This window comes from Acomys minous (genome assembly GCF_964271855.1).
Source record: "Acomys minous genome assembly, chromosome: 3".
Classification (NCBI taxonomy): domain Eukaryota; kingdom Metazoa; phylum Chordata; class Mammalia; order Rodentia; family Muridae; genus Acomys; species Acomys minous.
Window position 1 is genome coordinate 18,941,711 of NC_140485.1, and position 27,258 is coordinate 18,968,968.

A 27,258-nucleotide genomic window follows, 5' to 3' on the forward strand; every position below is an offset into this window, starting at 1 on the left:
CCCACGAGTCACCCGGCGTCCTCCTCATCCCTACTTCCCTGGAGCCCACGGTTCTGGCTGAGCCAGAGAAAGTGGGATTAGCTGTATCCACCTCCGCCCCCCACGCATCTTGTTAGATGAAGCTGCTGCCCAAGGCTCAGACCCCAGCTTTGTATGCCCTCCGCCAGCTCTGCAGGAACATGATGGGGACAAGAGTCACCTTGATGATGATGAAGTCCTCCAGCGTAATGTCCTTTTCCACCAGGAGCTTCTCCTCTTTACTAACCAGGCACATGGCGGCCAACAGGATCTTCTTGTCCTCTGTCAGATCGTCTTTGTACTGAGAGTAAGATATTGTGACTGAGATCTTCTTCTCTGAAAGGTAGAGCAGATGGGGGGGCGTGCTAAACCCAAGCCTCAGAGAGGGTCTTTTCTTACCCAAAGGTGCACAGCAAGTACAGCAAGGAGCCCACAAACAACTGGATTCAAATCCAGGCCGGTGAGGACTATAAGAACCACACTGTCTCTCCAAGAGTACTCAGACATCTGCACAAACTCTTCATAATTATTTAAGATGGAAATGTTTGATACACCACCTGTCCATCTCACCTGGGATTTATTTATGGTTTATTGAGAGTTTATTATGTATCAGGTCCAGAGAAGACAGAGATCAAACAATGGCTTTCAACTTCCAAGCTCACTGAGGGAAACTTCCTTGAAATGTCTCCAAATATTTCTTGACCATGAATGGTTGGCTTTTGTCAGCTCTGTCAGCTGTGAGCCAGCATCACTGATATTTCTTGCCAGTACACTCATACTTGAAAGTCTATGGTCATAGGCCATGGCTCTCCTAGCGTGGTCTTAGGACCAGCATTATCAGAATCAACTAGAAACTCGTTGGAATGCAAATTCCTGAGCTTCATCTTAGAGAACAAACATATGTCACCAACGACGTGTTTCGGCAGAGCATTGGCACCAGTCTAGACCCCTGAGCAAAGTGGCTTCTTGCAGTGTGCAGACCCCCAAATCATAAACTCCATTCCCAGTTAAGACACGCTGAGACTCTGATTCTCCACAGCACCTCAGGCAGCTGGCAGTCATAGTCAACTAGTAAACAGTCATCCAACGCAACAGATGCACTTTCTTCCCAAGACCATAAAGAGCTGTCACCAAGACAGATCATATTTCATGATATGTAAATATCATATTAATAAATTTACAAAATAGAAATAATATAACATGTGCCCTCAGACCATGGCAAACCTAACAGAAAGCAATAAAGAAGAGAACTGGAAAATAAAAAATGTTAGCAGATTAAAGGATATATTACTTGAAATAAAAAAAGATAAATCTCGCTACTTAACTCAGGCAGGCGTTGAGCTCAGGCTTTTCCTGCTTAAGTCTCCTGACTACTGGAATTATATGTTTGTTCCTCTGTGCCTCACTCAATACACTTTTAAAAGAACACTGGTCAAGGAAGAAATATCAAGACACATTTTTAAATACTTTGAACAAAATGAAAATTGAGAATGCTTTGTGGGGGAAATGTCAAAAGGAGAGCTTAGAAGGAAATTTTTTTTTTTTTTTTTTTTTTTATATTTCAGATAACTTTCTTTTTTTTTTTTTTTTTAATACATTTTTATTAATTTATACATATTACATCTCAGTTGTTAGCCCATCCCATGTATCCTCCCATCCCTCCCTTCCTCCCACTTCCCCCCCCTACTCCCCTCCCCTATGTCTGTGTCTGAGGGGGATCTCCTCCCCCTGAATATGCTCATACGGTATCAAGTCTCTCCTTGGTGACCTATTATCTTTCCTCTGAGTGCCACCAGGCATCTCCATCCAAGGGACATGATCAAATATGGGGCACCAGAGTTTGTGTGAGAGTTAAGAAGATTTAGAAGGAAATTTTAATCATTCAGTATATTAAGTGAAAAGGGGGCTTTAAAATCATTAATCTAAGCGTCCATAGGAAGCTAGAAAATTAAGGCCAAAGCACAGCAGAAGAAAAGGCATAGAAACAGCTGGGCCTGATGGCACGGGTTTGTACGTAGCTGCCAGCATGGGTCTGTAGCCTTAGCTGATGACAGCTTGGGTCTGTAGCTGTAGTGGCTTGGGAGGCTGAAGTAGGAGGACCACGAGTTCGAAGTCCTGCTGGACCTACAAGATCATTCAAGTCTAGCCTGGGCAAGAAAGTGAGACCCCAACTCAAAATAAAATGAAAAAGTGAAGAGAGCACGGCTGGAGCTCAGTATGCAGATTCTACAAAGCATAAAGCCTCACATTTTTAATTTGCAGTATTATAACAACCGACCAACCAACCAACCAACCAACCAACCAGAAACACACACAGGAGTCATACAAAAAGAACTATACAAAAGGAAGATAAAGGGGATAATATTAAGTAGAGTAGAAATCAATGGACATTAAACAAATAAAAAAATGTATTGAAAATCAACCAAACCCTGGTGCCCTCTATTGGACCACTTTCCCTTGGTTGGGGGTGGCGCTGGTGGCACTCAGAGGAAGGGGAAGCAGGTTACCAGGATGAGACCTGATAGGCTGTGATCATATGGTGGGGAAGGAGGTCCCCATCTGTCACAGACCTAGGGGGAGGGGATAGGCTGAAAGAGGGATGGAGGGCGGAACAGGAAGATACAAGTGAGAGGATAGTAACTGAGATATAATCTGAAGAAATTACTTAAATAAAAATAAAAATTAAAAAAGAAAAGAAAAGAAAAGAAAATCAACCAAACTTCACACTGGTTCTTTGGGGCAAAAAACTCCAAACCTAAAAAACCAAAACCCAAAAGCCACCTTGAATTTATCTAAAAATTTAAACCAAGTAAAATGATTCCTATGAAGAGCTTATAAAAATGAGCTATAATATAATATGAAGAGCACACAGCATGGCAATATTTAATTAGAACTATGCTTTTCAAAAGGCAAACAAGCAGTGCACATTTAAAAAAAAAAGCCTGTCAACAGTCCGTAGGTAGGTGGTGAGATAAGAGATTTTTCTCTTTTGCTTTTGAGTTCTTTAATGAATATGTATTATTTTGAACATGAAAAAAAAAACCCTAAAAGGCAGGAGACGTTAATTTATTCCATTATGAAGTGTTATTTTGTGATTAAGATTTTGTGACAAGAAATGACAAAAAGAGCTAAAAGATGGGTGGCACCTCCCTCATGGCTTTTTATGCCTGTCTAAGCTGACAAGGCACATTTGCCAGGGACTGGTCCAGAGGGGTGACAGCAATTAAACTTTGTTTATCCGTATCCTTAGAATTCAAATGGCATGTGAGAAAAGTGACAGGGACAGACACATGACACTCACAGACACACACAACTCACACATAGATTTAGAGAGTTAGCGAAGATAAGTAGGGACAGAGACAGAAATGGGAGACACATACAGAGACAGAGAAAAGAGAGACACACAGCTAGGGAGACACGAAGGGACAGCATGTGTGAAACGTGAGGTGGAGACAGATAACAAGACGGAGAGAGCCCACTTAGGAAAAGGAGGAGAGAGTAAACAAACGAGGTCCATCTGGGAAATCAAACACCGAGTGTGACGTGTTCAAGGCGCATGAAAAACATCCCTGCTGAATTACAAGAAAAGCGACACGGCCAGTTAAAATTATTCAAAAATTATCAAAAGGCGTGGGCTCATGCCATTTTGCAGTGAAATGCCAAATATGGACTTCAGGCAAATGCTCCATCAAGCGACCGAGCATCACTGGCAGGGATGAGCCATCCACTGCTTAGCCTGAGATAAACGACTGAGCACCTAGGTGCTGGGCACTGGCAGTCTCTGGGAGTGGGACCCTAGCCCTGCTGCCTTGGGTCAGGAGTTCCTCTAAGCCAGGCTGCCTGGGCTTGGGTCCTATCACCATGTGTAGCACGTGTGAATTTGAACTCTGGTTTTGGGTTTACTTCTCTGAAGGATGGAGCCACTGCCGGTATCTAGGAGGTCTGCAGACTTTAGAAAAGGGACACAGAGCATGTCCTGTGCATCGTGACATGCTCTCAATCATGTGTTTATTTGGTCTGTAAACAATCACATTGGTCGTGATGACTAGGACGTAAGTCACCCTCACCCTCAAGGCTGGGTTTGCCACCTGTGGACTTACGTTGCCATCATAAGACAGTGAACCACATGATCGTGATTCCCTCCTCCTCTGACCCTCAATTTTCTTATCTGTAAAGTGGGGACAAGAGGCAGGCACTGACATCAAAGCTTAGGGCTATTCTCCCTGAGGATGAATGTAAATCTGGGAACGCCTGGCAATGCTGTTCATCCCCCCAGAGAACCTGGGAAAGTAGGTGTATTGGCCAGATCCCAATAGACCACCCTGATCTTACCTTCTAGTGGCCCCAGTTTCACTGTGTGGGATTCACGCAGGATCTCTGCCACTGGCTTTCGGGTATAGAGGATGGTGGCTCCGCTCAGGTTGACTCGGACCCGCTGGGCCCTGTCGGTGAGGTTAGTCAAGCATAGAGCCAGCTTCAGGTCCTGGCCAAGCACCGGTGGCTCCAGCACCTTGAACTTGCCGGTGATGCTGGGCTTGGTGGCAGGTTCCAGGAGGTCATCACGCCAGAGGCCGGCCCTGTGGATCCGCCTCCTCCTCCCCCAGGCTTCCACGCTGAGCAGCTTCTTCACAGCTTTGCTGTACACCTGCCTCTCCTTCCGTGACCCTGCAGGGCACCCTCACATTAGGGGCAGGAAGTATCCTCTCCCCCTGGTCCAGACTCTGTTGTTCTGGGCAAACCCACCACGCTTGTCACCACCTTCAATTCCCACAGTTCTTAGAGGGCTCAAACTGGGATCCCTTTGCCAAATTCCCTGGTTTGCATCTCTATTTAAATATACTTTACAACAGTTGCTAACACATCAGATCAGGAGATTTCACATACAAATGCAGATTTTCAGCGTTTTTGACAACTGGGTGAAAAGAAACTCATTATTACCCTCATATAATAGGATGCTGATTTCTTTTCAGGCCAAGGCCAACTCAGGACAGAACACAAAATCCCAAGACTCCAACATTTTGAATTCCAGAAAGTCTCAGCAGATGGTGGACCAGCTCTCCTCGCCCACCAGCCTACTTTTGATGCAACGAAAAGAGGACGAAAGGCTGGTGATGGGATCCCTAGCAGAGATGGGAACCAAGACGATGCTGGTGTCTGTGGGATGCCTGCGACAGTTGAGGCGAGGTTTGGGGTGCTTCAACGCAGAGTGGCAGAGTGGTTGGTAAACATCGAGCACCCTGCCACAAGGGGGAGGTAGCCCCATGGCTGTCTCACCAGTCCTATGGTGCCTCAGATTATCTGGGCAGGGGCAAAGCCTGAGGGGCCCACTAGGGTGGACACAGCAGCTTTGGCAGAGACATCCAAAAACAGCTTCTTCCTCCTTCCTGTAACCTGCTAGTGTCGCCCGCTCTGGTTTGTGCTCAACGAGCAGCAGTGACAAACTGACTCTGGTTTGAAGCAGATCTTGATCGCTTGGTAGCATGTCTTACAAGCAGAAATGACTGGACATATGGGTCAGATTACCACCCTGTCCAGGGACCTGCTTACTTATGAGAAAAGGAGACCTTCAGGGTACGGTACCGGAGGCGGCAATGAGAAAAAACATCTAGTTGTCTTATTTCTCTACCTACAACAAATGCAGGTTCTTCCATAAACCAGGAGCTAGGGCTGTGGCAGAGGCCTGGGAGGTGCCAGACACCAGTGGCTGCTACTATTGTTTTGCACGGAGTCTAGTCTGTGTTTCCACCTGCCACTTGTACCACCTGCCACTGTCCCCATGATCACTCGCTGTCCAATTATCACCCCATGTGCATACTTGTACAGTCCTTGGCATATGGCAAATGCTTGAGGAAACAGCACTACTACTGCTGTATATGGGAAAGCTAACCCAGGAGAGCGGCCCAGCCAGCAGAGGAGGCAGATGCTGGCAGCACAGTCAATGCTGTGAACTGCAGCTACTGTCTCTGTTCTCACATTTGGAGATCTGGCCCCAGATTTTCCGGGTGCTGTCTGCAGCCCACAGACTGCCACAGAGAGGCTGATAAAGGCTGTCCCACGGCCCTCACCTTCTGGATACTTGTAGAGGCCTGTGATGTCCACACGAGAGTCACTGCCCACAGCCTTAGTGCTGATGCACCTGCCAATCTTCTTGGTGTCTGAGTACACTCGCTCCCGCCTCTGGTCCTCATGCCACAGCCAGGTGACGTAGTCTGCATTGACCTCAGCAAAGACGAAGGGGCCGTCGTGGGCTAGGTGTATATCACCCTCGCGGATGGCGGTGACTGAGGTAGGGCCACACTGGAACATGCCTGGGCAGGAGGGGGTAGCATGAGCAGTGTGCTGCCAAGGGGGGGGGCTGGGTCTACCCAATGACCCCTACCTTCACTCTCCTCCTGGGGCGTGGCATCCAGAACCTGCCAGCCGTCATAGGATGGGCCCAGGTCCTGTCGTGCAAACCAGCTCTCATTCCAGACGTGGAAATTCCTGCCGGAGACACATAGATGAGGCAGCTGTGCACCTACAGTGGGGGAAGGCCCTCTTGTAGACCAGCCAGTGCTGGGTCTGCACCTCATGAACCACTTATTCGCCTGGTCTGATGGGCACATTCACATTTGTGTGTGCGTGTCTGTACATACATGTATCGACAACTTGCTTTCATGATACCAGAAATACAACTGCAGGTAAGGCCGAGGAACTTTTGATGTCACTCAGATCTGGCTGATGTAGGCCAGGCTGGTTTGCAATCCCTTACATAGGCCAGGCTGGTCTCTGATCTTCCTGTCTGAGCCCTTTGAGTGTTAAAATGACAAGCATGTACTGCCATGCCAGGCAAAATGTCAGGACATCATCGTAGCCAATTGTTATGTGTGTCTTTATGTATGTGTATGTGAGTCTATGTTTATGTGAACATGTGTGTAGTGTATGTGTGTACATGCAAATATGCGTGCCTGGGCATGTGTGCATATGCTTGTGTTTATGTGTCTGCATGCTTGCATATTTTTGTTTGTGCCCTTGTGTGTTTGAGTGCTTTTATGTTTGTGTGTGCTTGAATGTACTTGTGTGTGCATGATTGCTTGGTTGTGGGTGTTTATGCCCTTGTCTGTTATGAGTGCTTGTATGCTAGCATACGTTTGTATGTCTGTGTGCTTGCATGTTTGTGTGTTTTTGTGTTTATGCATCTTTCTACTTGTATGTTGGTATATATTTTGTTTTTGTGTGTTTACATGTATGCAGGTATATGTGTATCTGTATGCCTGTTTTTATTTGTGTGCATGTGTCTCTGTGTATGAAATGTGTGTGTGTATCCTTGTGCATACGTGTGTCTTCATTTTAATGAAAGGGATGGACAGGAAGCCAGGAAAGCCTCCAACACTATAATAAATGCTGGGCAGAAGAGGGGTTACACCGGAGAATGGCTGCTGGAAGCCTACTCTAGGTAAGTGACATCTAAGATGAGGCCTGTATTCAAATGAATTAGCCAGAGAAACACCAAAGGGAACAGTATTCTGGGTATGGAATAGTATATACGAAGGTCAGGAGACAGGGGATTCTTCGTGTGCTCAAGAGCTGGGAATTGTGCTTATCTTGGGTGGGGATGGTGCAGGCAGAGTGTAAGCCCTGGTGAGGAGGTCTGGACTATTGTCACCTTCTATGTGCACAGTGAGAATATGAGGTTAGGAGCAGTGGTCACTCATGCGGGGTGGGGTGGGGGTGGGTCACACAGGAAGCAAGCAGCAGAGGGGAACCTGATTCCTGTTTTACTGAACCGGGGTTAGGAGGGGCAGTAAGAAACACGTGGATAAACATCTGGGGCTTAGAGGGAGGTGACAACATCAGGAAGGGATGTCTGACAAGGAGAAGAGAAGAGGCTCAGACACTTAGGGCTGGGCTGGGCAGCCCAGGACCTACCACATGCTGTCTTCAGTCAGGTCCTCCAGAGTCCGGCCAAAAGAGTCCACATATTTGTCCACACTCAGATTGCCATCTGTGTCGTGGGCTGAGTTGAAGTTGGACACCACCCTGGTGGCAATCCCTAGGCACCTGAGGACTGTGGAGCAGGGAGACTGTGGTTGGCTGATCTGCCTCTCTAAACTCAATCCCCAGCCTCTCCACTGTGGTGCTCCTCCCTAAGAACCACCAAGTCTTCTGCATTCTCTCAGAGGCTTCTGAGGATGCTACTGTCACCCTCATCTGGATCCACACGACAGTGCCATCCATGTACCTTTCTGAGGGGATCTGAGGACCACAGGGCTGATCCATGACACCCAATGAGGGATTCCAAGTAAAAGACCAACACATTTCAAACAAAAGAACTGTTTGGTTTCTCTCTTCTTTAACCAGATTTCTATTTCCCCTTCATTAATGAAAACTGATTGCAGCGAATGCAAATCTATGCAAACATATGCAAATTTAAGGGCTGTGTGTGCTGAAGAGAAGTCTTTCCATACCTGTGCACATGACTCCAGCGAAGACCCAGCACTGGCCATATTTGACTGGCTTGTACCTGCCCTTGAACCACTTCTGTAGGATGGCCACACTGCCACGCCACTTCAGTGGGCTGGTGCCACCGCCATATTTGCCCTGCCACTGGCCTTGTACCACACCCCGGTCATTGTTGCTGTTCACCTGAGCAGAGGAGCTGGGAGTCAGTCACTGGGCAGGCATCCCCGCTTGCTCTGTAAAAGCATCTCCAAACGTTGGAATCGCAAGTCCATGGGACCACTCTTTGCCTTTAAGTTGCCTGAAAAGTAGGGCACTCTGCTTTCTTAAAACAGCTCTCTCTGCTTCTGTCTCTCTCTCTCTCTGTGTCTGTCTGTCTGTCTGTCTAGAATGTAGATCACATGATTAACATGCAAACACCTCTCCAAACACAAAACTAAAGAAAGCCTACTTTTTACACTTGATAATTTTCAATTATCTTCAATTTGGATAGTCTGTTGTTGTCAAAAGTCACCTATGATTTGGGGGCATTTTCTGCTTTAAGTATCCGCGTGGTAGTTAAATTTGGGGGCTGTTGGAGGTACTGTACGAAATCAGAGCTGCCGCCAGGTGCATCAAGCACTGGCCCAAGGATTACCTATGGATTAACGTACGTCAGAGAGTTACCTTGTTTTAAGTCTACCAGGTAAAGCCTCTTATCCTCTGGTGTTTTCCCCCCAGGAAGAGAAAAGTGCAATTCAGAGGAATTAGCAGACTTGCCCAAATTGATTAGCAAAGGAGTGATACATGAGTTTGGGACTTAGATTTGTGGCTGGCATGGCTGTCCCAGGGCTGCACTGTGACAAGCCTAGAATCTGTCACTGCTGCCGACCCTCTGGCCTCCATCATCCTTCTGAAGTCTTGGGGGATCTGAGAGCATCTAAGAAATACAGATTTACTTTTAGAATCCCAAGTCCCCAACCAGGACCTCATCACCTGTGAGGTAGAAGGCGCCACAGAGGACCAGGGAAGTCTCCTAGGAACAACAGGGAAACTTCAGCCAGGATGCCTCAGTAGTATGGCTGCCTAAAGGGGACCTGGACTAGCACAGCACCCATAGACATGCTAATGCTGAAGAGGGCAATCCCATGGGGCCCTACCCATAGACAAAGAACTACAGACAGCTAAGGAATGCTGAGACTGGGAGAAACTGGCTTCCCTAGGGAGGAGGGCCCTAATTTGTTATCCAATACTAAGTGGCCAGTCCTGAAATCATATACATGCATGTAACACTAAACAGACTAAGCAGGCTGTATTTATATATTTAAATATTATATATTTAAGCATTACACACACACAGACACACATACACACAGACACACACTTGCATGTATGCATGCACGCACAATGACAACGGAGGTGGGGGGAAGGCCATGATTTTGGGAGAGAGCAAGGGGAGAGGTACATGGGAAGAATTAGAGGGCAGAGAGAGAAAGGGTACAATGATGTAATTGTATTTTAATTAAAAAATAAAACCCAATACAAGTAGTAGGCTCGCTTGGTGCCTTTTGTGGCCTATATCCGCCAGCTTATGATATGTTAAAGTAGGCGCTCCTTTCCTGGAGAAGTAGGGTTTGGGCCTATATTCTTCTGCCTGAAATGTCCTGGGAGTGCTTTTGATCACAGAAGTGATGGTCATTGGCCAGTCCCAGTTTCTATTTCCCGCCAGCCTGGAGGCTTAGGTGAGGGTCGGGAAGTCTAGTAGGCACAGCATGAGTAGGAAACCCGGAGCTACCAACTACCTGAGCCAAAGGCTTGAGATATGTGACTCTCCCTGACCACTTGGGAACCCCCTGCAGAAGCATCCAGAGGCTGGGGCAAGCCATTCTCATGGTGCCCTGCCAAACTCTTGGCCTATACACTTGAATGTAACACAGGGTGCTTTGGTCACGCAGCAGTGTGGAATGCAAGAGGTAACTTAGTGAGATCCCTAGGGTACAGTACTGGTTTGGGGTATCCTTGAAGGAAGGCTATGCAAGGATGGTAGCGGCCTGCTTACCATGGCACTGATGATCCTGGTGACATAGACTGGGTCATGGCGGTGGGACACATCGGTGGCTGGGTCGTCCTGGTGACTAGGGCTTCGGTCCAGGATAGAAAGGCAGATTTTCAAGATGTCCTCTTCAAACTGCCCCCAGAGAAGCTGTACTCAGAGGCCAGAGACTTATCCGTATTCCAGGCCCTCCCGCAAGCCCACCTGATCTGTCCCTTGTGTCTGTGCCATTTGAACCAACTCCCCCTGGGGACGTTAAAAATCCTTCTTCAAATAGCCACCGTGGAACCAGAAATCCAACCTTCCCGTGGTTTCCTATGACGGTCCTTGGGCCACACACCTATCTGACTGACACGCTCACTTGTTCCACATAATTCATGTGCATTTGGATCAGCTGACGACACTGAACAACTAGGATGTTCCATTCAAACTCCCTCTGAGAATTTGGAAAGGTTTAACAGCCCTGGGCTCCCGTGATGGGAGGAGGAGGCTAAAGCTAAGGGTGGTGACTTTTTAGATGGACCCCAAACTGGCAGTGTGCTATGGCTGACCAGTCCCCGAGCACTTAGTGCTTTTGAGCTCCAGCCTGTTTCTAGCTGGGCAGTCAAGGTGGCACCAGGAGCCCCAGCAGGCAGAGTCCCTCAGGAGACCCTGTATTCCCTTCATTTCTGCTCCCAGTAGCTTGGGCTGCTGCTCTCCCGCCCCTTCGCCCCCACCTACGTCTTGCCAGACTCTGAGGACCAGAGTCTCAGATGTGGCTCCTTTCACCTACGGTCAGCCCTGCGTGTGCATGTTCCGCATCCTTGTGTCTGCATCGTGTCTGCCTTCCTCCCATTATTCCTTGAATAATGCAGCATAACTGTGCAGCCTTTCCACTGCTTTAGGACTTAGAGAGGCCTGAGCACACACACAGGGGTTCAGGCCCCACACAATCTTTACCTCTTACAGAAGGGAGCTGAGCCCTACACTGGATACGGAATCAGCTCTTTACACACACAGAGGGGCTGTCAAAGCTGGGTCTCAGCTGACAGCGTCAGCATCACTTGGGAGAGTGCTTAAAATGCAGATTTCTAGGCCTGCTCCCATGCATGCTTAAGCCCACCTCTCTGAGGGAGGCACCCGCCACCTGTGATTTTTAGGAGACCTCCAGTGACTCTGATGCATGCGCTTGCTTGAGAGCCACTGATTGAAGCCATGTGTATTTCCACACAGAACTGACTTCTACTTCTAAACTGCATCCAGCCAAGCTCCCCCTTCCCAGGGGTTCAGGACAGGCCTTGGCACAGGGGTAGTACTTGAGTTAATGAATGAGTGAACTTGCCTGCCTTAAAAGTCTACCCAGCTGTTGGGCGGGCCAGCACTCCGGGGAGGCAGAGGCAGGCAGATGTCTGTGAGTTCAAAGCCAGCCTGGTCTACAAAGTGAGTTTAGGACAACCAACAGAAACCTTGTCTTTGGGGCATGGGGGAGGGGGGGCGGGAAGAGGCTACACAGCTTGCCCCTTCTAGGAAGAGGTGAGTAGATAGATGTCTTCTAGGCTGCCTTTATCACACCCCAGCCCAGGTTCCCCGCAACCCGGGCCCCCCAAGCCCCCCTCCCCGCCCTGTCTGGTTGTGCCCCTGAAGACCTGCCCGTAGTTCCAGCCCTGGGCTCGGATGTGCTTCTCCACGCCTCGGAAGATGATGCCACTGTCGTTAAGCACGTACTCCTGCCTCTCCTCCTCTGAGTCCAGAAACACATCGTCATCTGAAAAGCAGTTAGCGAGGCCCCACGTGGGCTGAGGCTTTCTCCCTTCTGCCCTGGGAAGGGCTTAGCAATATGATGGAGCCTGGAGGGTGACCTGATGCTGACAGGGCAAGGGGCTTCGCGGCTCCACGCCCTTCTCTGCTGGGACTCACCTTTTCTGAGTGCCCCCCCCCCCCGCCAAGTAGGGCCTAAACCCCTTGAATCTTGATATGTCTGTTGCCCCACCTTGATGCCCGCAGCGTAGCCTTAAATTTGGTAAACATTAACAAGGTCCTGATCCTAGCTGACCTCGTAAAGCGACCTGTATGTTGCAGCACCAGCCGAAATGAATTCCCACCACATCCCCGGGGTTAGGTTTATTTTTATTCCCACTTCGCAGGGGCGGAACCGGCCACACTGAGAGATACAGCTTAGTAAAACGACCCACACTCCACCCCCACTGCCGCTCTTACCTACTCCTGAGCCTCTTCTAGTCCATGCCCCCCCCCCCCGCCCCCTCTCCCCATCTCTTCCTGGTCCTGGATTTTGGTTTTTGTCTTCCTATCCCTTGACTTGCTTTCAAGCCTTCTTCCTCTTTCACCTGCCCTGACCCCACTCCACATCCCCCTCCCCCCGCCGCTCCCCGCCTCCACTGCCTTGGGTTGGCCCACCTCCGAGGAGGATGGCTTCCAGGAGACCCTCGGTCTCAGATGTGGCAGTTCCTACCTGGGCACCAGGGATTGAACAGGAGAATAAACTGGCCCAGCTTTCGGTCGCTGTGTTTTCGGCGGGAAGAGGCCCTGCCACTCAGCAGGTATCGGCCAATGACTGCGTTGGAAGGGCTCGCGAGGCTGACGGTGATTGTATTCTCTGTCTGGTCCCCCTTCGCAGCTGTCCAGGTATCGCCTATTTCTAGCTCCCCTGTCTGGAATATGGCTTTGGTGTGTAGAGCCTCAGATGCCTGGGGCCCTGGAAAGGAGGGGAAAGGATCAACAGACTGCCTCCTAACGTTCCTTTAGAGAAGAGCGAAAGCTATAGGCTTGAAAGGCCAGACTCGGTCCCTCAAGCTGGAAGGCTGTGAAGGGAAAAACTGGGCAGGCTCAGGGAGCCCAGGGGAAGAGTGGGCACCTCTCGCTGTCATGGCTCCCAACCATCCCTTGAGCAAAGAAGAAAGTGGCAGCTGGCCTTTTATCTGGCTGGAAAAGGAAAGAAGTTGGATTCCAAAAGTGGCGGACTTTTCCATGTCCACCAAGAGCTCTGGATTTCTTTCTGTACACAGGGCTCCAGAGGGGTCCCCCTCACCCGCTGGCTGCTGTGGGCAGGTGCCATTTTCCACCTGCCCCTTGGAAACTGTTATCAGAGGCCCCTGGGGATTCAGCCAGTTTCCCGGAGACTTCCTTCTCCCCTAGAAAGCCCAGGGTACTGACTGGTCATTAAATCAGTAGCCTGCCGAGGGGCAGCTCTTGGCAAGGCCTTTTACCTGTCTCCACAGTGAAGATGAAGGTTTCCTCATTCTCCAGGACGCCACTCAGCTCCAGGGTAAGCCTGAATAACTGGCCCCTCCGAACCACCAGCTCAGGGCAGGGGTAATCTTGGGTGTGGTGGGCAGGACCATTTTCTGAATGCTGCCAGCCCACCTTGGTGATCCTGACCCCTGAGTAGGGAGAGGAGAGAAATGAGGGCAAGCTTTTGTACCTGACTCTGATTCCTTTTCCTGCCTGCTTCACTCTGTCAGCGCTGGTCCATCTACACTTATGACAGCCCGTCGGTTCTTGTTCTCAACTGTACTTAGGTTCTGTAAAGTTCCTATGATAGTAGGTCTTCAGTCCCAGCAGAGGCAGAAGGATCTTTGTGAGTGTCGGCCAGCCTGGTCTACATAGTGTGTTCCACTATGTAGCCTGAGCTACATGGTGAGATCCTGTCTCAAAACAAAAACAAAAACAAAACAAACAAAACAAAAAAGACCCCAAGCCCCTAAAAAACTAGCAAAACAACAAAAACCAAAACCCAAAAATCCCCACACAAACAAAATGCAGAAACATGAAAGTTGGAACTAGACTGTAGTTTCTGCTTGAGATGTCTGTGAATAGCCGAGGAAATGCCAAGAAAATTGGTTTTGGAGTAAAAAAAAAATAAATTTCAGCAAGTAGGCTCCTTCATATCTAGAGAACAGATCAGTGTGGAGGGTTGCTGACACATTCTTTTCATCAGTCTGGGGTCTGGGTACCAAGATAAATTGATGAACAAGAGAGACATGCTGTGGTCCTCGGTGAGGGCGTGGTGACACTCAGTGCTCATGGGTAGGGCCCCTGAGTCGACGACGATGGGCATCAGAGCCTGACTTGGCTGTCTATTGGAGGGACCAGTTTCGACTTGATCTGTCTGCTTTCTCTGCAGAATGGGAGTGATGACACGACTGGAGTGGTTGTGAGGACAATTCCTTGTCATTGAGAGCACTCGAAGTGTGAGAAATAAACAACTGTTTGCCATTATGTTCCAAACCCGCAGGGGCATCACCAGAGTAGCCGAGCCCACACTTGGTAGATTACTGTTTAGATACATGCTGTGAGCAGGACAAAAGCTGGAGGGACAGTGACAGAGGGGCCTCACTCAGTCTTAAGAGCGACAAACAAGGTTTCCTTGGGGAGGTGGCATCGAGGCGAAGTCTTCAGTTGGCGGGGCCACTCTAGGGGAGAGAAGAGTGACGAATCCGAGCCCACCTCAGAGTCCTCACCCTTTGCCTATCCGAGGCCCCTTCCTGTAGGTGTTGGGTGTCATACTGAGTACTGGGGACCCAACAGCCTACACAGTGGCTTCTGACGCTTGAAGAGAAGCTCCTGTCAGGCTGGATTGCTGCCAGCAGCAGACCACCAAGACTTGGAGGGAGATGAGGACTGGGCTGTGGTACTTGTCTGGCCGCGCGCTGCCCTGTTGTACTGCGAAGTCCCTCCATGTATTTCTCCCTCTGCTTCTCGTCCACCCATAAGGGGGAAGCGCCCTTTCCTGCCACGCGTCCTCACCACCCAGACGTTATGCTCTGAAACACGAACCAAAATAAACCTGCCTTCCTCAATGTCAGGTGTTTACTTGTTAACACACACATTGCTGGAGCTTTCCAAAGTGTGTTCTGTCACCAATAGTGATGCTGTTTGAGTCGAGTTTTGGTCCCCACCACATGCCATGGGAGTAAGTCTGCATTTGTGGCTGGTGACTCCCTGGTATTTTACATGTCGCCTGACCAGAATGCCATGCGTCCTGATAAAGTTGTGATAAGCATTCCTATGCCTAACTGTATTGAGCTAAAATTGATTTTTTAAAATTTACCTCTTATGGTATATTTAGAATATAATAATTTTTGAAACGATAACTGGAGTCAATAATATGCATCAAATTCATTTTAAGAAATTAACAACAAGAGAATATTAGCAATCTGTTGCTTACTTCAGAGTTTAGCTGAGGGAAACCAGAATTGCTACCTCATGCTGTGCACCATTTATTTATTTATTTATTTATTTATTTATTTAGTCAGCTTGACACAAACTATAGTTATCTGGGAAGATAGAACCTCAATCAAAGACTCTCCTTCATCAGATTGTTCTATGGGTGTATCTGCGGGGCATCTTTTTGATTATTATTTGGCGTAGGAGGGCTGGGGTACTGTCATCCTTATGCAGGAGGATCTCGGCTGTATGAGAAAGGTGGCTCAGCAAGCCAGGGCATGCAAGCTGGGAGGCAGAATTCCTCCGTGAGCTCCGCTTTAGTCCCGCCTCCAGGTGCTTGCCTCGAGCTCCTGCTTTGGTTGGTCTTGATGATGCACTGTGACCTGGACATGTAAGCTAAACAAACCACTTCCTCCCCAAGCTGGTTTTGCTCGGTCAGTGTTTTATCATAGCGACAGAAAGTAAATTGACTACAAGTGGTTTCTGTGAGTCACGAGTTTGCTCAGTGCTCATCTGGCCAGTGCGTAAGCCTGGGCTCCTTGTGGGCTCAATCCCATCAGCTGGGCTGTTCTTCTCTGCAAGCCTGCTTGGGACTAGAGGACCAGTTTCCAGTGGGCTTAACTTACATGGAGAAGCAGACCTAAGTTGAGAACATCAGCCTTCTCCACATGGGGTGCTCCCTGGGACTGCCGAAGTGTCCTGTACCTCTAAGCAAGTGACCTAAGAGACCCCGGAGGAAGCTGAAAAACCTGTGTTGTGAGCTAAGAAGTCTTACTCTGTGATCCCCACCATATTCTGTGAGTTATGGCTGTTACAAAGCCCTGCCCAGACTCAAGGAGAGGAAACGTCCTATTTCTTGATGTATCACCTGTATTTTAAAAGCAACACAGAAGGAGAGAAATGTAATGATGTGATATGAAACAATATTATTATGGGTTAGATATAAAATGTGGCCCCTAAAATGTGTCGGGCACTCTGCTCCTAGCTGGTGGTGCTATTTTGGAAGGCCCTGGAAGCTTTGAGAGTTGGGTCTTAGGTCTGTTTCCTGTCTTCATGGGATAGAAGCATCTTGGGGGGTTGGTCTGGTGCTATATATTCTAATGTTAATTACTTTGCCCCCGCTCCCCACTTGCTGTCTTTTCTGAGCAGACATTCATGTACCCCGAAATGACATTTGTAACTCTGGTCCCCCAAATTATCCCTGATTGGATATTATCATTGCCGAGTAGGGAGAGGGAGGGAGGGAAGCGAAGGCGTGCAGTTTCAGGCACGGGGGAGGGGCGGGGCACAGGGAGGTCAAGAGAGGGACCACGAGGATGAAGATACAGGAGGGAAGGACAGAGGACAGATCCCAGAGGAGATGATAACTGCAAGTGCTGGGGACCTTGGATGGGTGGGAGATACAGTGATAGTAGGAGAGTAGATTAGATTTTATGCTCAGCTCTGAGTTTAGTTTTTGAATAAATCATAGTCTCCATGTGTGGCTATTTGGGGAAATTGCTGGTTGAGGAGTAACTAGGCTTTACTAATATATGAATGAATATTAATTATTAATATTCATGAACAAACCCACATGCTCAGGCACCATGCTTTTCTGCCCAAATGTCTGCAGCTAAGTGACTATGGCCTGAAACTGCTGAATCTGTCATTCAAAACGAACTGTTCTTTCTTTAGGTTACCCTCTGAGATATTTTGTCCTAGCAACAAGAACTCTACCGTTAGGAATATCTTTAAATAGTTATTTCCTGCCTAGGGGTAACCGGGCTTCTGCCTCCATTTTGTTTGGTGCATACAGCAGGAATACACTAATTGTGGGCAGAGACAGTAGTTTTCTAAGTATTTTTATGCACGCTGCTTCTTTAAATCTTCATTAACTATTGTGGGCCTCTTATGATCTTTGCAAATGGAAACAGGAAGAGTTACAGAACTTTGTAACCAGTGCGGCGTGGACTCTGGCACTGCAGTCTGTCTGCGTGTAGAACCCCGTGCACTGCTACCTTTACTTCTGACCCCCCAAGCATCGCAGACCCAGAAATCTAGGACTCTAAAACACAAGAGGACCCTGCATCGTAGGCATTAGAACAGCAGTTAGCAAGGGTCGTGGCCTGAAGAAGGTAGGTATGGTGATTTCAGGGAGAAATGTCCCCATAGTCGCAGGCATTTGGGTACGTGGTCTGCAGTTGGTGGCAGTTAGTGCTGCTGCTTAGGGAGCATTAGATGGTACGGTCTTGCTGGAGGAAGTACGTCATCAGGGATGGACTTTGAGATTAAAAGCCTTGATCCACCTCGAGATCACTCTCTGGGCTTCATGCTTGTGTTTGAAGATGTGAGCTTCCTGCTCTGGCTGTGCTTCTTGCTGCCAAGCCTCCCGGACAGGACAGAGTCCTGTCCCCCTGGAACCCTAAGTCAAATAAACTCTGATTTCCCTAAGCTGCTATTAGTAATGGTAGTTTGTTTGTTTGTTTGTTTGTTTGATTACAGCCATAGAAAAGTAACTAATACAGATGTTGGTACCTGAGAGTGGGCTGCTGCTGAGAAGAACCTGGCCATGTTGTTCTTTGGAAGAATATGGAAGACTCTGGAACTTTAGACTAGAAAAGCTGTTGACTGCGGTAAGCAGGACTTGGGCTGTTCTAGCAGCAGCCCTGAAGACAGCAGTGCCTGCCGAGAGTAATGTGAACTGTGGAGGCTTAGCTCAAGAGGGTCCGGAAGGAAGCAAAGATTTGATTTTTTAAAAACAGTAATTGGGCCAGAAGCCATTCATGTGATATTTTGGCAAAGAATCTAGCTGCCTTCTGGTCTTGTCCTGAGATCTTACCTGAAGCTAAATTAAAAAGCAAAGAATTTTGTAGGAGGAGGAAATTTCAAGACTGCGTGATGTTGGAACTATGATATGGTGATTTTTTTTGATAACCCGTATGCAAGTCTCCAGTGAGGAAGAGCAAGTGGGCCAAAAAGAAATAAAAAATGTACAGTTTAGAGAGAAAAGGAGCACTAGGGTGCCTAATGTCACAGCCTAGTCACATGCACTAGAAGAGAGACTGCCATTGTTAAGGAGTTTTGCTCTGTTCTGGAATAAAGGGGAGAGTTCCCTCAGGGGAAGATCTCACCCAGCTAAGCTTCCAACCTGTGAAAGAGTGCAGGCAGTTATCTTTTCCCGGAATGAAACTGAACAAAAATGTTGGTGCTGATGTAAGTCAAGGGGACCAGGGTCTGTCCCAGTCTGGAGCCACACTTGGCAGTGTTGGCCATATGGCGCTGGCTTTATGGGCATGAAGGATGGAAGAGTAAAGAATTTATGGATTGTTCCTGTGTAGTTTCAGAGAGCTGCTGAGGCCAGACAGCGTGTGGCAGGGAGTCCTTGGATAAAAGCCTTGAGAGGAAAAGAGGCCCCCCGAGGCCATTGCGTTAATCTGTGAAAGCGAAGCCTGGATTGCATTGGAGATTAAAGATGTTGGGGATGGCAGAGGCATGGGCCGTCTATCTAGAAGAGCAGCTTACAGGAAGGGAGCAAGCCCAAGAGAGAGATGTGTGTTGCCGGAGGGAAAGCTGGGAGGGTAGAGCCACCTAAGCCCTTTGACAACAGACATGGGACTACAGGACTTGACATTTTTCTAACTTGTTTCTGGTCTTGCTTTGGTCCAGTATTTCCTTCTGTTTCTCCAACCTTCTCTACCGGAATGATAATGTATATGCTATGCTATTATATGTTGGAAGTACGTACTTTGCTTTTTTAAAAAAAATTTCTCAGGGGGTTACAATTAAAAGATTGCTTTGAGTCTCAGAAGAGACTTTGGGCTTTTAAACAGTGTTGAGATCATGAAAGACTATTGGGACCTTTAAAGTTAGATCAAACGTATTTTGCACTGTGGTATGGTCACAAGCCTATGGGGAGCAAGAATTAGGATGTGGTAGCTTGGACGAGAAATGTCCCCTATAGACTCAGGCTTTGAACACTTGGCCCCTAGTTGGAGGCATCCTAGAGGAAGTTTAGGAGGTGTGGCCTTGCTGGCAGCAGTGTGTCCCTGGGGGACGGGCTTTAGTATTAAAAGCCTCACACCAGTTTCTAGTTTTCTCTTTCTTCTTTGTGCTTTGTTTGAGGCTCTGCGCTCCCTCTGGTGGCTCCTTGCTCTGGCTGCCATGTCTGCTGCTTGCTGTCACTTCCTCAATAAGATGGGCTCCTATTCCCCTGGGGCAGTAAGTCAAATAAACTCTCCCTCGTATAAATCGCTCAGGTCGTGGTCTTTTATGACAGCAGCAGAGAAGTAACCAATGCGCTAGGTAAAAATGACTGCCTTTGTAAAGATTCTAGTACCTTCGTATGATCTTTATTTTTTGTTTTTAGCTCACTGAGCATTTTATTAGAATTTGAAAGAAAAACAACAGGGCTGTAAATATCAGCATAGGAGGATAGAGATGCCAACAGGGAAGAGGAGAGCCATGCCTCCTCCATTAGGCTCCTAGAAAGCAAGCGCATTCAGCAATAGACATCAAAAGCCACCGTAGAAGGGCGCGGGGGTGGGCAGGGTTCTTCAGCTAAACCATGAGAAGGCACAGAGAGTCAGGGAAAGCACATTTAGGCTTGTGGTCACTGTCCAAAAAAAAAAAAAAGATAGAAGGGAAAGTTACATTCTCTGAGTTGAAGCTGAAAAAGTGGACAGGATGAACTTGTGGCCAGGAGGATGTTAGGTCCAAAGGACTCTCCGTTTCCCAAAGCAGTCCAAGTATCCAGAAACAGGCTCAGCTGGGACTCTAGGAGAATTTCTGGCTGTTAGATAAAAGCCACAATTCCTCATGTGTGAAGAAGCTGGCCCCCCTCTATCAAAAGCAGTCATTTTCCTTATCACTGGCAGAAGGAACACATGACTCCTGTGGTGATGTAGCATAGCAGAGCCCACGTTGGCCTCCAGACTCCTTCAGCATCCCACATACCTCTTACACATGGTCCATGCTAGCATCCTAGCTCTTCTTGCTTCCTCCCCCATCCTAAACTCCCTCCAGCTCATGGACCTCTTTCCCCAGCGACTAATTTTCCTTATAACCACGCTATTTCTCAATATCTGGCCACACTCGCCTCTCTCCACTTCCTTTCCCCATCTTTCTCCTCCTATCCTTTCCTGCCTATCTGTGAGAAGGATACAGATGCCTCAGAATGTGATAGGTTCTGGTTCTGGTTTCATCTGCTTTGATCCAAGACCTAAGCACCCTCATCAAATCCTCAAATCCCACCCCCTTTATATTCAGGCACGACAAGACTGAGATAGTTACATCCCAATAACCACAATCCCTACTCCTACTTCTGTGGGATGAGTCAGTACCACTGTCATCATTAACCCTGACTCTCAGAGACCATCTCTCTCATAGTTTCCCAGACCAGGGTCAAGTTTCCTCAGCTCACCTTCCTTCCTTCCTTCCTTCCCTCTTCTCTTCCTTCTCTTCTCTTCTCTTCTCTTCTCTTCTCTTCTCTTCTCTCCTCCTCCTTTCTGACAATATTTCATGTAATCCAGGATTCCCTCAAATTTATTATGTAGTCAAAGGATGACCTTGAATTCTTCTTTAAATTATAATTTTCACTTTTTTATATTATAATATAATTACATCATTTTCCTCTATTTCTTCCTGCCAGGTCCTCCCATATACCTGTTGCTCTTTCAAATTCAAATTCTTTATCTTAAGTAGTTTTTCTGTGTCTCTGTGTTTCTGTCTCTCTCTCTTAAGTGCATAAACACAACCTGCTCAGTCTGCATAACATTTTTGTAGATAAACCTTGAACTGTTTATTCTCGCTACTATATCCTAAGTGCCAGCAAAGGCACCTGCCACTAAACCTGGATCCCTCAGCTGAATTCCTTTAAAATATATTATTATGAGTGTGTGTGTGTTCAATGTGTGTGGGGGCATAAATATGCATGCATACTGTATATGAGGAGACATGGGTGTGTTGCTCACATGTGGAGATCAGTGGACAACTTTATGGAGTTAGTTTTTGCCTTGTACCTTTTCATGGGTTCTGGGGGCTGAACTTAGGTTTCCAGGCTTGCACAGTAAGCACCCTGACTGCCTACACCCACTGGGCCATCATCTCACTAGCCTTCCACCGAATTGTCGCAGCCCTTGAGGAGGTAGCTTACCCACCCTGACGTATTAACACGCTCTTCCTCTTGCTAAGCTAATATACTTATTCCTTCAGCTCCTCCCCATGTCCTCATCTTTCAGTGTTGCTCTTCCTTTTATGCCTTGGTGGTTCTGCAGACACAGTAACCAGGAAACCATGAGCTGCCGTCTTACGGCAGCTTTATACCTCCTCACAGTTCGGGAGGTCACTGCCCCCATCTCGGTACGGTCTGGGACTGGAGATGCTTCTGAGGTGACCCAAGTCATCTAGACCCATCAACATCACACCCATCAGAGTGAGATGGTGGCCAGGCTTTGGCGAGCAAGGGAGGCAGGGGACAAAGCCACCACTCTGGTGCTCACATCCAATCCTATCCTAACTGGGGTCTCCCTGACTTAAGGGGACAGTGAGACACGAAGCATGGAGGAGGAGGAGATCTGACCGACAGAGCAATGTAAAGGAGGAGGCAGATACATGCAGGTTCCAGGTGTCCACAACACAGCGTCGCTCACTCTTCATCCCAGCTCAGATGCTGCGATCTGAAACCAAAGCCTCTGCCTGTAACCATGGTCAAGGATGCTTTAGACTTGCCTGCCGATATGTGTTTCTCCTCTGGACTAAAAGCTCCACCGCAGTCAGCCCTGGCTCCCAGCCCTCCCTGGGCCTTAAGAGCCTGGGTTAGGGCTTGAGACTTAAGAGATGCTCCGTGAGTATTAGATAAGTGGACGAATTTCTCTTTCTCTCTGACCCTTAGATGGGATATGGCGAGGAACCTAATGCTTACCTACTGCTGCCAAGCCCTGGTGGGACCTGGACAAGCTGCTTCCTCTCTTCTGGGCCTCAGTGGTTCTATCTGTGAAATGACCCAGAAGGACCTAACAGGTTGGGGGTTCTGTGGCTAGCTGCTGAAACAAGTACCTCTGGTCCCCAAGTGCTCCTCTTGATCTTCTGATCAGTGTGCAGATGTGAGGATGGTTACACAGCTCCTTGCCAGGTGCCAGGGAGGGGCTGGGATGGGCAGGACCTGAGCTGGAACATCTCTGGTTGACAAAGCCTAAGGCCTGAGGACAATGCGGAGAGCACATTACCAGCCCCTAGGCATTCTCCCTCAGGGATATGCAGGGTGAACATCCAATAACTGGGCCAGAGCCTAGGTCAGAGGCTGTGCTCACCAGGCAGAGAGAAAGGGCACAATATGAGCACTGCAAGATGCCCCGCCCTCCCTACGGCTTCCCTGGCTCCTTCCCTTTGCGCACTCACTGCCTCCTCTTTGCATTTTGGAGAGATACTATGAACACAGGCTCAGAGGTATGCAGCTGAGTCCCAATATAGGTTTTATTCTTTGTGGGCTGTGCTCACTGCAGCAAGTGAGTAAATCTCTCTGAAACTCAGGCGCCAGGTGGACGCAGCTTGTTGTTAGGTCCTGTCACCAAGTATTAGAGGATTAAATGAAATGATCCATAGTATTCAGAGCATCACCTGACACATACTAGGAACTCAGCAAATATGTTTTAATTGTGTTACTGTCATCAGTATTTATGCAATACCTCCTGGCTGCCACTCCAGTGTTCGGCCAATTAGTGTCGTCCTGACTCATGTACTTACTGCCTATGTGGCCCTGTGAAAATTGTTGGGCCTCTCTGAGGTTTAGCTTTCCTTCCCTGGGAAGTGGTGGCTATAAGACCTTCCTCCTATGGCTTGAGAAGCATAAAGTAGGCAATGACCAACTGTACCAGTTAAACAAGGAGATTTTGGGAGTGTAAGAAGCCACTAACAAACACTGTTGAACAACAGGTTCCAACCAGAAGGGACAGTGTCCCTGTGAATGAGACACCTGGCACAGTCCCAGACCCACAATTATGAACTCTGTAGATGGGGGGGGTTAAAATTATTGTCTCCTTGCCAAAAACGCTTCCCCACTCTACCTTCCTACCCACAACTCACACACTAGCTTTCTTTTCACTCTCTCTTATTCAGCTCTGCCTGAAGTTACTGCCCTGCCAGCCTTGGAACGACTGTTTTAGTTCATCCTATTCAAGCCGTTCCGTTGCTATGGAGACACCGAGGCTCAAAGTGGTCCAGGGATCTCTTCTATTGTATGAATGCCAACATGTCATTTCTTCAGCTCCAGGGGCAAGAGTTTCAGAAACATCCCATTGCTCTACAGGCTATTCTCAGTTTGGCCCTCCCCCAATCCCATCCAGGCCAGCTTCATTCCCTTCTCTTCTAGCTTATGTATTTACCAGCCGTCCTCAAGGACCAGCAGAACAAGGAGGCTGATGCGTAGAAGCTTGTGCCCCACACACATCGCTTTCTGCCACGATCTCCACAGCTACCCAGTTTCTACACCTCTCTTCTTCCACACCAGTGACACCACAGAGCTAAGTGACAATTCTCTGTCCCAGCCTGGCATGGCACCTAGTAAGACTGAGTGCAGAAACCAGACTCGGGCCTCAGCATAATTGTTTTTTAATGGGCCCTGTTTTGACTCTGCCTTTGGTATGCATCACAAGCACCTGAACTCCATAGCTAAATGCTTAATTGGGGGAAATTGCCTAAGGCCTTCCCGGGGCTCCCGCTTTATCCCCCTTGCCTTCCTGCTCCTGTTGGAAGCCAGGTCTCTCACAGAAGTAAATAATGGCCCATCAACTTCAACCAGTGGTTCCTAAGCGCCAGTACCATACAGAGTGTTCCACTAGCTCTTAGAATTTCTGATCTCAAAGTCTATTGCAATTCATTGATGGCTAAAGGGTCTCACTGCATTTGCTAATACTGACCAATTGGTAGCAATACTGAAGACCCATGCTGAAGAGAATTCTGGGATTATATCCAGGCTCTGTAGGAAAGAGCTCTGGGACCAACTAGTGACATCTGCCTGCACAGGGCAGGAGAGAGGTCTTTTTTGTAATGGACATATTTGTTATCAGGCTTTTATATCTCATTTATATCCATCATCGGAGGGAGAGAACACTCCAAAGAAGGCAGGAGGACCAAGGTAGCCTGGGGAATTGAATTCAATAAAACATTCAGTTTATATTCCAGGCATATTAGCTCTGACTCCAACATTTCGTTTTATTTGTGTGTGTGACCTGTGCATGTAAGTTTGCATTTGCGTGAGCGAATTCAGGCACACATGTTGGAGGCCAAAGGACATTCTCAGATGTCAGTCTTCACCTTCAGCATTGTTGGGGGACAGGGTCTCTGTTGTCTGCTGCTGTGCACGTTAGGCTGGCTGGCCAGTGAGCCCTTGGGGTTCTCCTGTTTTAATCTCTCTCTCTCTCATTGTAAAATACTGGGACTACAAATGAGTGCCACTGAGCCTGGCTTCACATGCCTTCTGGGGATTTGAACTCAGGAGCTTATGCTTGTACAGAAAGCAAGCCTTTGCTCACAGGGGCATCTCTCTAGCACTTGACCCCCATAGTTTACAGATGGAGACAGGTGGTCACCTATCTAAAGAGTTACAGATCTGATACTGGAGCTTCCTCGTTGACTTTGTCCATCCTCAGCCATAAAGTTTAGACTGTGTTAAATCGATGCATAGGGGAGGAGTATGAGGGTCATGAAAACCTCTAACCCAGAGGGAAACAAAGCCGTCTCTGTCTACAGCAGTGCTGATGGAGACGCAGCCTCCACTCAGAGGATAGCACCCATCTAGGAGCCAGGCAGGCATGGCTGCCCACTAGCGTTATCAACTTCCATGAAGAAGTTAAACTACGAAACAAGGAAAGGCCACTGCGTTCAAAAGTAAAGAACTGAAGAAGAGGTGATCCATGCGTTTTCCCATGGTGTTGGAAAACAGAAGGTGTAAAGTAGGGAATATCCCTTAGCGATCTCCGACTGCAGGTTCCTGGTTCTGCTGTGTTCCTCACTGTGCCCCAGAACCTAACAGGGTTTGCTGTTCCTATTCCCTGTCTTGGAGCCGTTCTGTGGGGATACATTTCCTGAGTCTGCTGTTCCTTTTAGGCCCACATGAGCTATTGTGTGGCAGAGTGAAGTACCCTGGCTCCCCCCTCCCAGCAGGCCTGTGAAACCATTTGTATTATAACTCCTGTAGTTCAGATGAGGTACTAAGGGCAAATCTCTCTATGAAAAGCCACCTGATACTTTTCACCTCAGAGAGAATTGCACTTCCCCTCAAGTACGTGGGTTCAAATTAGGAGGGGACGTGGCTCATGAGGTTCCACGTGAGACTTCTTTCTAGGTCTCATCTGACCCATGGTCCCCAACTATGTCCAGGAATGTCTCTGAATCTGTATAGTGTGTGTGTGTTTGTGTGTGTGTGTGTGTGTGTGTGTGTGTGTGTGTGTGTAGATATGAGTCCTTCCTTCTTGTTTCAGTTCCTGCTTCCTTTAGTTTATCAAGACATATAGGACAGATCTGACTCTAGCTGAGCCTTGGCCATGATTCACAGGGTAATTCAGGGCTAGCTCTTCCATTTCTTGGTGACTCTGAGAGAGTATCTTGTGGACTAACCAAATCTGAAATCCTAACAAGCAAAGATCAAGGTTTCATCCCAAACAGCGCCTCCCATCCTACACGTGCAAAAGCTCCTCTCAGGAACACCCACCGCTTGAGGTCCCTAGCCACTGCCCACTCACCTGCCATGCAACAGCCGGATGGACACCTCCGTCCCTGTGCAGCGGTGTGTAGATTGTTGTGCCAGAATCTCCAGTCAGAGCCACGTTAATGAAGAACATCAGAGGACACTCCTAGGCAGCAAAGTCAGAGCTCGGGAGAAGAGGTGTGGCCTCCTCACTCCAGCAATGACATCCATGAGACATAATCACCCAGTAATTGCTTTGGTTTGCACCTAGAAGGTGTCTGGTGTGGGAGTGGCTCCAGCCAAGATGCCTTTGAAACATGGAGTCGAGGGCTGCATTACAGGATGAACAGGCCCAGGAAGGTCACAAGACTAATGAGAAGCGGCCCAGGAGACTAGAAGGGAGATAATGGTTACTATTCCCAGCCATTCTTACTCCGGAGCCCTCTGGAGGACCTGGGAGCTCAGAGCCGTTTGAAGGCGCATGTCAGTAGAGCTGCAGTGTCTGGGACCAGAGTCCAGGAGTCATGGCGCCCAGTCCAGGTGGTCTCTTTTCCTCTAAGCAAGATTCTCATCTCATCCCAGAGTCCTGGGACCACAGCTGCCCTCTAGGTCCACAGGCGCTGGCCTGTGATCTTACAGGGATGGCACCCAGCGCTCCATACACACCAAAACCCCCTGCACATACAAGCACAGGCCTCGCTTCTGTTGAGGAACCCTGAGCCCTAGAGGGACAGCTTTGAACCCACGCAACCTGGTCTGAAGAGTGAGTCCTCCCCATCCTTGAGCTTTAGCAAAGGGTAAACACACTGAGAGTATAAATACACTCTCCCCTTATTACTAGGGCTCCTAAGGGGGTTATTAAGATAACCTGTGGGCAGAGACACATGCTTTGCAAGCTGGACTCAACTATTCCTCCCCCAACAGATATTGAATGTTCTCCCACCAC

At 48.3% G+C, this 27,258-nt stretch overlaps 1 protein-coding gene and 1 long non-coding RNA gene across 3 annotated transcripts in view; one reads left to right on the plus strand and one right to left on the minus strand.

The window, feature by feature from the left end:
- Positions 1-26,613, minus strand: part of TGM6 (transglutaminase 6) — a 29,148-nt gene extending 2,535 nt beyond the window's left edge. Inside the window, exons 1-11 of one of the 2 annotated variants that reach the window (XM_084777858.1) lie at positions 26,368-26,613; positions 13,693-13,866; positions 12,939-13,181; positions 12,115-12,233; positions 10,496-10,624; positions 8,466-8,643; positions 7,927-8,065; positions 6,398-6,501; positions 6,084-6,326; positions 4,351-4,683; positions 200-354 (exon numbers count right to left, since the gene is read on the minus strand). In XM_084777858.1, coding sequence (XP_084633984.1) covers positions 200-354; positions 4,351-4,683; positions 6,084-6,326; positions 6,398-6,501; positions 7,927-8,065; positions 8,466-8,643; positions 10,496-10,624; positions 12,115-12,233; positions 12,939-13,181; positions 13,693-13,866; positions 26,368-26,374 — 1,824 coding nt within the window. In that variant the 5' untranslated portion in view covers positions 26,375-26,613. Of the gene's footprint in view, positions 1-199; positions 355-4,350; positions 4,684-6,083; positions 6,327-6,397; positions 6,502-7,926; positions 8,066-8,465; positions 8,644-10,495; positions 10,625-12,114; positions 12,234-12,938; positions 13,182-13,692; positions 13,867-26,367 lie in introns of those variants that run through there. The other variant, XM_084777859.1, reaches the window with a different exon arrangement.
- LOC311595282 lies at positions 6,172-7,682 on the plus strand. The gene is made up of 3 exons (XR_014778392.1): positions 6,172-6,304; positions 6,490-6,698; positions 7,358-7,682. It is a non-coding gene; the product is annotated as an uncharacterized lncRNA (long non-coding RNA).
- Positions 26,614-27,258: the final 645 nt, after the last annotated feature.